General features: G+C 33.4%; 2 protein-coding genes across 4 annotated transcripts; both read left to right on the forward strand.

The window, feature by feature from the left end:
- The first annotated feature begins 13 nt into the window (after positions 1–13).
- LOC145330265 (small integral membrane protein 12-A) lies at positions 14–3,733 on the forward strand. 2 transcript variants are annotated; one of them, XM_080174894.1, is made up of 4 exons: positions 15–133; positions 1,872–1,900; positions 2,444–2,481; positions 3,495–3,733. In XM_080174894.1, exons 1-4 carry the CDS (start codon positions 52–54, stop codon positions 3,619–3,621), a joined length of 276 nt encoding a protein of 91 aa, XP_080031020.1. In that variant the 5' UTR covers positions 15–51; the 3' UTR covers positions 3,622–3,733. The 2 variants fall into 2 exon arrangements, with proteins under 2 accessions (XP_080031019.1, XP_080031020.1); XM_080174893.1 differs by lacking the exons at positions 1,872–1,900; positions 2,444–2,481 and adding an exon at positions 2,021–2,087 and having other exon boundaries at positions 14–133.
- Positions 3,734–4,462: 729 nt separating this feature from the next.
- On the forward strand, positions 4,463–8,197 carry LOC145330259 (uncharacterized). Of its 2 annotated transcripts, XR_013883341.1 has the most exons (4): positions 4,463–6,429; positions 6,641–6,743; positions 7,060–7,438; positions 8,148–8,197. XR_013883341.1 is itself a non-coding variant. In XM_080174887.1 (3 exons), exons 1-3 carry the CDS (start codon positions 5,782–5,784, stop codon positions 7,293–7,295), a joined length of 987 nt encoding a protein of 328 aa, XP_080031013.1. In that variant the 5' UTR covers positions 4,463–5,781; the 3' UTR covers positions 7,296–8,197. The 2 variants fall into 2 exon arrangements, 1 of the variants encoding a protein (XP_080031013.1); XM_080174887.1 differs by having other exon boundaries at positions 7,060–8,197.
- Positions 8,198–10,899: the final 2,702 nt, after the last annotated feature.

A 10,899-nucleotide genomic window follows, 5' to 3' on the forward strand; every position in this document is an offset into this window, starting at 1 on the left:
AATGATATTATTTCAGATATTTGTTTGTTTGTACACAAACTATAAACAATAATGTGGCCGGTTATAATGGCAATGGCCAGATCGTATGCGCCCTACGTGGTTCTGCCTATAGCCACGGTTATAGGTTTTGTTGGTAAGACATACTTAATAGGTTTATTAGCGGCTTTGCCCCAAAAGGTAATCCCATGCCCTAGAAAATAGCCTAAAACTACCACAGGACCAGTAGGTATTTTCCCTGAAGAGTAGAATCCGATCGGTTTAGTGGTTACCGAGATCTTATGGGAAGGACGGACAGACCATCATTCTACTTTGTATTATAGAGTAGCGGCTGCGCCCCCTTAGGGCCTCTAGAGACACTTGAGGGAAGTGGGGGATGGAAGTTTAATCCTCGGACCTCCACTCTCAATTTAGATTTAAAAAGAAAAATAAATATGGTATATTTTGTTCTTTATTATGCACTTTTAATTTTTTTATGGTGCTACCTCGACCCTCCAAAAAATATTGGCCATAAAAAAATAATCCCTCTCCCTTAAGTTAAAAACAATGGCCTTAAACAATAAAATAGAAGCCATTATTCTGCATTAGTTTATTCTTTACTAGCGGCTACGCCCCTAGAGGCCTCTACGGGCACTTGATAACCCAATTTATAAATTAAGTTCTAATAGAAAAAATTTAGGGGCGATTTCCCTCTAAGGAGGGTGCATGCAGGGGTGTATATTCTGCATGGGATCCCCTGCTCAGGGGGGGGGGGGGGGGTGAATAAAAAATAAGTGGTTGGAGGGGAAAAAAAATGTAAAAATTAAGAAAACTGAAAACATTTTTCCCATTTCGCCCCCTCCTTGGTTAAAAAAACTAAAAAAATGTGTGGTAAGAGGGATAAAATAAATAAAATATAGAGTTCGTTAAATATTTTTCTTTTTTCCCCCCTACTTTTTAAGAAAAATCTAGGGGGGAAAAAAATAAAAAAAATTTTGTAGCAGGGGAAAAAAAATAAATCTTGTGCAGAATATACACCCCTGGGAGGGTGGTGTTACTCTCACTCAAAATGGTTTTAAACCTTCCCAGGACCTATGAGAAGCTATAATGTAAAGGAGAACTATATCGGTTCAGCGATATCCTGTAGTACAAACAGAAGACCTCCTGTTACTTTATTATAGGGAACTATATAAAGCTTCTCTGAAAAGGAGACCCATATCGCTTCAGACAAAAAAAAGCCTCACTACTTTACATAATAGGATTAGGACCGCCAGAAGCTCAACTCTTCTATTACCTATAATTTTCCATTATTAAAACAATGCTTTTTGTGAAAATAACAGGATGCGTGTTTTTCTGTGCATGTAACTAAAGATCTTTACAGGTCTTTTGAAATAGTTGTTAATGGCATCGTTTTAGAGAGAGCTTTCCACGGAAATTGAAATGAAAATTATAAGATTGAAACAAAGTTTGTTAGCCCAGATTCATGTACTCTGATAAACTGAATCATTATGAGGGTCAAAATAACGATCCAATTCCTTTACCCTGTCCACTCCCCTCCTACTAGATGAGCAAACTGACCAATAAATGATAAAAGGAATTAGCAACTAATCACAATTTTTCCCATGTCATAATATCCAATTTTATTCCACATCCATTGCTAAGAAAGTCATGTATATAGTTCGACATCGATATATTTTATTTGTCTAAAACTTTTTTTAGAGAAATGTTAAATTAAATATTTTATAGGTTACAATTTGGAAACTTGCATTAGTTATAGACAATCCACTGCTCATACTCTACTAGTTTTAATGTTCGTTTGTCCTACCATTTCAGAGCTTCGCTTTTATGGATGTTGTCATCCTTGTTAGAGAATTGTTAAATTAAATATTTTATAGGTTACAATTTGGAAACACTTGTTAGTGACAGACAACCCCCTGCTCATAAATTACTAGTGTTAATGTTCGTTTGTCCTACCATTTCAGAGCTTCGCTTTTTTGGATGTTGTCATCCTTGTTAGAGAAATGTTAAATTAAATATTTTATAGGTTACAATTTGGAAACTAGTATTAGTGACAGACAAACCCCTGCTCATAATGAGTCTGTAGGAGAAAGGTAAAATAATAGACAGATAGATAGATAGATAGATAGATAGACATATAGATAGATGGACATGTAATCAGATAGAAAGATTGATAGATAGACAAACCCCTGCTCATAATGAATCCGTAGGAGAAAGGTAAAATAATAGACAGATAGATAGATGGACAGATAGACATATAGATAGATATATCGACAGATAGATTGCTAGACATAGATGGACATGTAGACACACCCCTGCTCATAATGAATCTGTAGGAGAAAGGTAAAATAATGGACAGATAGATAGATTAACAGACAGACAGATAGATATATAGACAGATAGACATATAGATAGATGGACATGTAAACAGATAGAAAGATTGATTGATAGACAAACCCCTGCTCATAATGAATCTGTAGGAGAAAGGTAAAATAATAGACAGATAGATAGATGGACAGATAGATAGATAGACAAACATATAGATTGATGGACATGTAGACAAACAGGTAGACAAACCCCTGTTCATAATGAATCTGTAGGAGAAAGGTAGCCAGATAGCCAGACAGATAGACTCATAAATAGAAAGACAGATAGATAGATGGGCATATAGATAGACAGACAAATAGATAGATGGACATATAGATAGACAGACAAATAGATAGATGGACAGATAGATAGATACACAGATAGATAGACAAACCCTGGCTAATAATGAATCTGTGGGAGAAAGGTAAAGATTATAGATAGATGGACAGATAGACAGAGAGACATATAGACAGATAGATAGATGGACAGATAAACAGACAGATAGATATATAGATTGATAGATGGACAGATACGCAGACAGATAGATAGATAGATGGACAGATAGACAAACCCCTGCTCATAATGAATTCGTAGGAGGAAGGAAAATAATAGACAGATAGATAGAGATGGACAAAAAGACAGATAGATAGATGGACAGATAGAAAGATATATAGATGAATATACAGATATATAGATGAACAGATAGATAGACCCCTGCTCATAATGAGTCTGTAGGAGAAAGGTAAAGATTATGGACAGATAGATAGACAGACATATAGATGGATAGATTGATAAGTAAATAGACAAACCCCTTACTCATAATGAATAAAGATAAAGTCCCTGTCAAAATCCGCAAAATTCTAGGGAATTTGCCTTTATACTTGTTTGGAAGTCTAGACACCCTAAAAAAATTTTGTCAAAATGTCAAGGTCACCCAATAATTTTTATGTGAATTTTTTTGGGGTTAGGGGTGGGGGGTTGGGTAGGTTAACTTTTTTTCGCCTCAAGGTGTGAAAAAGGTTTTCCCATCTCTCTTAATTGTTTTGGCTTTAAAAAATTAGACTTAAAATCCTCAGATGGACAGACAGACAGTCAACATCGTTTTTCTTTGTATTATAATTGAATTTTTTCAGGCGTGATGAGCGGATATTAGATGAAGTAACTAATCCCACAGTAGAATCTTTAAAAGAACATAAGTTTGTACCAAAAACTATTTTTGAGAAAAACACTTCACCTGGGTTAGAAAAAAATTTAAAATAACTCCTTAGCATAAGAATTTTTTCATCACTTAAATAAATCAAGTTTATTTACAACTAGGGTTGGGTCGGATATCCGGTTTGGCCGGGTATCCGGCAATTTTCAATATCCGGCCGGATACTGGATATTGAAACTATCCGTGACTTTATCTACATTCAAGAAAAGACTTGATAGTCATATTCAGACTTTGGCCTAGATATTCAGACCTCTTACTATGACCCTACTTGGGTTCTTAAGAGTAGAATAACAATAAACAATCCGGATACCGGATATCTGGCTGATGCCGGATACTCGGCTGATTTTATACGCCGGATATCTGATTATCCGGCCGGATACCCGGTAATTTGCCGGATATGGAACGTTGGCCATATATCCGGTATCCGGCCAAAAAAAAGTATTCGGCCCAACCCTATTTACAACATACCTACTAAAATGAAGGATGTGATACATTTTAACAGGCCGAAAAGTTTGAGGAAAAATCAAACTTCATGGATAGTTTTAATTTAGTCATATTGTTGGTATCTTTTATTGTGATATACCGTATTTAAATAAAATATATATGTACAACGAGTTTACAATATATTTATATTAAAGGGGATTATACACGAACGAGAGCAAGTGATGATAAGCTTTTGTGGTTAAGTAATTGATAATTAATTGGGAAAATTATTTAGTTTTATTTCTTACAGGAGTAGGGTAGAACTTCTTTTTTTCATTAAACTAAATATATTTAACAGAAAACTAGTATGTATATTCAAAAAACTAGTATGTTAAATATTACTTTTTCTCGTTCGAACATAAACCCCTATTACATTTTTAAGAATCTTAAGTTATTATTTTTAAGTAAATTCTTTATATGAATTATTTACCTAGTGAATATACATTCTGTAAGTTTAATGTTATTTTTTTTTATTTGAAACTTCAAGAAACATGAAAATACATATTAACAAAAAATTCAATCCGCTTCAACTTAAATAAGCTTTAAATCCTTATTTTAACATGTGGAGTTTTTTCTTCTATAACCCAAGTGTTTCAAAAAATATTTTCCTACATAAAATTTTTAAAATTGGTTTATTTATGTGGATTTAAAAATAAATTTGTTTTTTATCAAACAATTTTATAAAGAAGGTAAAGGCGCAGCCACCAGTTCCCTATGATAATGTAACAGGATGTCTTCTGTTTGTACCGAAGGATCTCGCTAAACACTGAACCGATATAGTTCTCCTTTACAGGATAGTTTCCCATAGGTCTTGGGAAGTTGGGGGAGAGTACCACCACCCTCCCAAGAGAAATCAGCTCTAGAAGTTTTTTTAACATTTTTTTTTATAATCTAAAGGGGGGAGGCGGATGTGCCACTTTTTGAAACCAAAAGTAAAACGTGCATAATCTCAGCCCATAAAAGAGTTATAACTCTAAAATTCTGCACACATATCTTAGGATTTTTTGTTTTGGTATATTTCTTTATGATATTCCATTCACTTTAGTTCATACTACTTTAGTTCATAACTTAAGGGGCTTCTATTGCATTTTGATTGGTTGGATGATAAAGTTGAGTGTCCAAACGTTTCAACCACTAATCATAATCTAGAGAAGTGGTAATTTTATGTATCATCATTGGGCATTTGCATCAATTTATCGGCTATCTTCTTATCCCTTTAGATCCCTGGTGATAATGCTTTCTATTAATCATAGGGCTGTAATAGGCAGTTACTTTTTTACTCTGATACTAATAATACACACTTTATAACCCTTCTTAAGTTAGTGAAAATTCTACTAATCCTATCCTTTTTATATAAAGTAGTAAGATTTTTTTGACTGTAGCTTAAGATATTGATAACCATTGAACTGATTATGTTCTCCATTTTAGGGAGGATTCACATAGGTCCTATGATAGTTTTAGGCTATTTTATTTTCAGCTTTAAATTTTGGGATGTTTTAAAGCTATTTTTAGCTTCTAGGGGATAGGTGTGTACTGTGTTGCTGCTAGTATATTATAAAGTAGTACATTGTTTTTGGATGTACTTAATATCTTGGAATGGTTTAAGGCTGTTTCACTAGCCTACCATCCCCCAGAAGCTAGGGGTGTAGCTTTAGTTAAATATTAATAACAAAATTACATGCAAAAATGGTGTTAAAAATAATATCTATGTTTCCAGATTAAAAATGTCTGGAAATCTTACTGTTGGTGGAAAAAAAAGGTCTTCTATTACCTGGACAATTGACAACTACAGCCTTTTCAATACATTTTCAAGTAAAACCTTCATTGTCTGTGACAGAGACAATAATCATGGTATTTGCAGGCTAGGATTTACTCGATCTCCATTTGAGATAACTCTAGAAAATGTAGGCAATACTGATGTTTCCTTAAAAGGTGTAATACAATTTTGCAATGAACAATCAACATTATTTACTGCCAAATTTGGTTGGACTGAATCAAATTTTTGTATAACAAATAGCAATCCTCGTAAATGGACTTCACCCTATCGATATGATGGCAGCGTTGTAAAGTTGAAACTTGAGCCGCCAAGTTATATCATTGATCAAGACTGTGTCAAAGATGATAATGCTGCTAAAACTAAGGATACTGCTAGAAAGGAGACATCAAATATTACCACTGATCTTGAGAAACTATTGACTGAAGGTAAATACTCGGATGTTGAAATTATCTGTGTTAATGGAGAAATTTTGAAGTGCCACAGGAATATTTTGTCTGCAAGAAGCCCAGTTTTGGAAGCAATGTTTAGCAATGATTTCAAGGAAGTCTCTAGTGGCCAAATCAAGCTGGATTACTTTAATACAGAAGTTGTGAAGGTAAAAGTTTCATTGCATCTCAAGCCTATTTATTTTCAAAGCAAAATTCATTGCATTGCATTGCATTGTATTTTTTTTTAACAGGAATAAGATGAAGCTTACAAGTGAAATAAACAAAAAAAAATTTAATAGTATTTTCCTTATTTAAGATATGATGTAATATAAATAAGAAACATTTCTAATTAAGTCATAAAATTATGCTAAATTGCAGGATTTGCTGAGCTACATTTACACTGGAATGCCCAAAAATTTGGATGGCAATGCTGAGATTCTTCTCCAAGCAGGAGAACAGTTTCAGATGGAGGCTCTCAAGGGTAACATAAATAGATATTTTTTAGTAGAAAAGCTTCTCTATAATTCACTATGTCAGTGCGTAATGATATATTTGTTGGTTGGTCTGAAAGTTATGCTTCTAAAACATTAATATTAAAACAAAGAAAAATACATGACAAAGGCTTATGCATGACATAATACCTTTATTTTTACAAGAAATAACATAAATTTTTACATAAATTTTTTTATGAAGATAAATAATATACCTAACTATTGTTTGTTAGACAGAAAAGATGTACAGGCAAACATCCTTCTCTTTATTAATAATTTACTGTAGCTTATAATTATATATTATAGAAATCTGTGGGAAGCATTTGATCAAAAAGCTGACTAAGGACAATGTGCTGGAGTATTTAGCTCTGGGAGACAAGTACAGACAGCTGGATCTGAAGAAAGCTTCACTTGAGATGGTTGTAAAGAATGCAAAAGATATAAAGGAGAAAACCAAATTCACTGAGTTTGTCATCAACAATCCTGAACTCATGTTTGAGGTTTTCAGTGCTATGGCATCCAAGATTTCAATAAATCATTAGTGAAGTTATGGTTAAGAAGATTTGTAACTTAATAAAAAGTTCAATCATAAATAAAAAATTAATAAAAAGTTCACTTGTACCTTCTCACTGAACTCTTTGGCTTAAACAAAATATTGATTTATTGAAATTACTTAAATACCTAGGTAATGTTTTTATTTTATGTAGCACATTTGAATCAAAATTAAAATTTCTCAGATATTACAAACAACAAACTTAAAAATATTTTAATCAAAATTAAAATTTGAAAATATCTATTTCAGAGTATAGTAGATTTTCATTCAGTAAACTTTTATTTATTGTTGTTTCAATTTAAAGGGATAGTTACATGAAGTGCATTTCAAAAAACTGATTTCAAGCATAAGTTACAAGTATACCATCAAACATATGTAAGGGGGAGGCGGACACTTGAAATATTTCAAACATGTCAATACTAAAAAAAATTGCAAGTGTAAAAGTATCAAGGGAAAATATTAGCAAAATTTTTAAGAAGAAAAAAATGTTTATCTCAGATGATTGAAAATTGTCTATTATGGCGAGAAAAGGCAAAAGAATTCGGCGGGAAACGGCGGTTTTTCGGCGGAAGCGGCGGCCGCCGTTTCTTCACAGTTCCATATTGTTCACCACAAAAGCAACTGCTGTGCAGAATTTTAGAGCTGTAACTCTTTTATGGGCTGAGATCATGCACGTTTTACTTTTGGTTTCAAAAAGTGGCACATCCGCCTCCCCCCTTTAAAAAGTGGGTTATCGAATTCTACACCCCCCACCTCAAGTGTCCGTAGAGGCCTCTAGGAGCGTAGACGCTTATAAAGAATAAAATAATGCAGAACAATGGCTTGTGTTTTATTGTTTTAGGCTATTGTTTTTAACTTATCAATTGTTATTGAAATATATGTTGTTCTTTATTTTTTGCACTTTTCATTTTTTATGGTGCTATACAAATTTTTAGTAGAGTAGCAACCTTACATTTCATTTGTATGTCTGTCGGTTATGCTAAAAAAAATGATATATCCTATCATATAAAGCTTTTTTGTCTGTACCAAAGGATCTTGCTAACCGCTGAACCGTTATGGTTCTCCTTTAGAGTGAAGCTTCCTATAGGTCCCGGGATGTTTTTAAGCTGTTTTATCTTTATAAAAAAATAGAAAATCATGATTTTCTTTTTTGTCATAGATTTCTTTCTCTTCCTCTCCCGTCCTCTTTTTTTTTAAAGACCATTGAACATCAGCTTTATACCTTACTTTGTTCTTCGCTACTTATGGATGTTGTCATTCTTGTTTATTTTCTTAAAAAGTTTATTGCACTTTTAAGACATGCAAAGTTTGTCTGAAAATTCTGAATTAGTTTTAAAAAATAATTAGAATTTTAAAACATAGGATAGGTCAGACATAAAAAATATTAAAAGTCACATTTTTTTAATCAACTGTTTCTTAACATAGGCCTGTTTATTACACTAGTCCTCCAAGTTTTATAATTACCTTTTTTTAACAACTTTGGGGGCTCTAGTGAATTTTTATTGGTTGCTTCATGAGGTTGAGTGGTTATGGTGCTATTTTATCTTCCAAAAGTTAAACTAGTCGTCCTATTATGAGATTTGAAATGTTTTAACTGTATTTTAGTTTACTTATCTTTTTAGCCTTTTTTTCTAAGCTTTTTCGATATTCAAATATTTCAGAGATAAAAAATGGCGACGAGGGCTGCTGGATTTATAATTTACAGAAATATGGAGGGTTCTATTCAATATTTGTTATTGCAGGAACACAACAACTTTTTATATTTATGTTTTTAGTAGCGAATCTTCTCTATAATTCACTATGTCCGTCCGTCCGTATTTCATGTATTTCTCCATATATCTGGTGTATATGGTCCGATTTTCCAAATTTTTTAAGTTAATGATATAAAAATTAAATTTCCTGTCGTTTTATGAAAACAGCCATGTCAGTCAAACTGCCTTTTAGCAGTTTTTGGCTATTTTATATGTTACATATTTCCCCATATTTTTGGTGTTTTTTGTCCAATTTTCAAACCTTTTTGGATACTAGTATCAAAATAATTTTTCCCATTGTTATGAGCATCTTTTATGTAATTTACTTTGACCGTCATCATCATACAAAATAAAACAAGGTTTCGTGTTTATTTTACAAATAAATCTATTCTGGATTTTAATGAATACACTTTTAATCTTCTTGTACGTATACCCATCCAGGATTTTTTGTGCTTTGCTACTTATGGATGTTGTCATCCTTGTTTAGTAGCGAATCTTCTCTATAATTCACTTTGTCTGTCCGTCCGTCAGTAACGCTATGGGGGAAATGTGTTTCTCGGCTGCTATTAAAGATACACAGCTGAAATTTTTAGTGAAAATTCCTATTATATATGTGCATCTACTCTATACATTATTTTGTCCGTCTGTCTGTCGGTCATGATTAAAAAGACAAAAACCTAATAATTTCAGTTCAAAAAGGCATCAGTTTTGATGAACTATTCTTATTGTTTTCAGTTGTTTTGTATGAATAATCATTAATAACAAAAGCAGTGAAGATTTATGGTTTATAGTCGCAAAGATACTCTATAATTCACTTTGTCCGTTTTATAGTAAATGTTATTTTCTTAACTGCTGTTTAAGGTGTACTGCTGATTTTATTTATTAAGAAACGACTTACAGTGTACCTATAACCTGCTTGATTATTTTTAACTTTTCCTTCTTTTTCGTCCTCTCTTTATTTATGACCACTTAACATTTACTCTACTCGTTTGTCCAACCATGATTTTTTTGTGCTTCGTTACTTATGAAGGTTGCCATACTAGTTTTGACGGACTTGTTTTATTAAAAAATAATTCTTTATGGTACGTAGCGGAGCTACTTTAAGACCAAGACATTGCCTGTACGTCCACGGGAGAGAAGTATATAAGACATATGAAAACTGACACAGTCTGCTATTGCTAGATTTTTTAATTAATGAATTTATCATAAATAGGTATTTCCACATTTATATATAGCGAAACTAATCAATAAAAATTGGTAACTGTACTTTGGTGTTTTCTTATTATTACTTTACAACACTTTAATGTTCTTTTCCAAAAATCTTAATGTTGTTATTGTTGAGCTACTTTTAGAAACAGTAGATTTGTTTAAATGATACATGTTGTTGTTGTTTTGGCTGCTCATAGTCAGTTTCCAGTCCGGGTAGTCATCAGTGGGGTGAGGGGGGGGGGCGTGGGCTTATGGTGGGGGCTCTGGAGGTGGGCGTTGGAGGGGAGGAAGGCTGGTGAAACTTGGATGGGAGGAGAGGAAGGCAGCTACATGGGTGGGATTTTGCCAGAGGTCCATAGGAGTAAGATTTGTAGGATTATTTGGGCATGAAAAGAGGTGCTGGACTGTTTCTGGGGTAGGATTAACAGGACAGGATGGGCAGTTGGGGGTAAGAGAAGCGTTGATGGAATGGAGGTAGCTTTGGAGTTTAGGACAATAGTTGGATCTTAATTGGGAGAGGATGGTTCTGTAGTGCCTGGGGAGTTGGATTTCGGAGGGGTTGATGTCAGGGGGAGCTTGATTAAGGACAGGATTAGGGGGGTAAGAATTTATGGCTTGGGTGACAGCTGAGGT

Source organism: Acartia tonsa, chromosome 10, assembly GCF_053477335.1.
Source record: "Acartia tonsa isolate MP-2025a chromosome 10, ASM5347733v1, whole genome shotgun sequence".
NCBI classification, from domain to species: Eukaryota; Metazoa; Arthropoda; class Copepoda; order Calanoida; family Acartiidae; genus Acartia; species Acartia tonsa.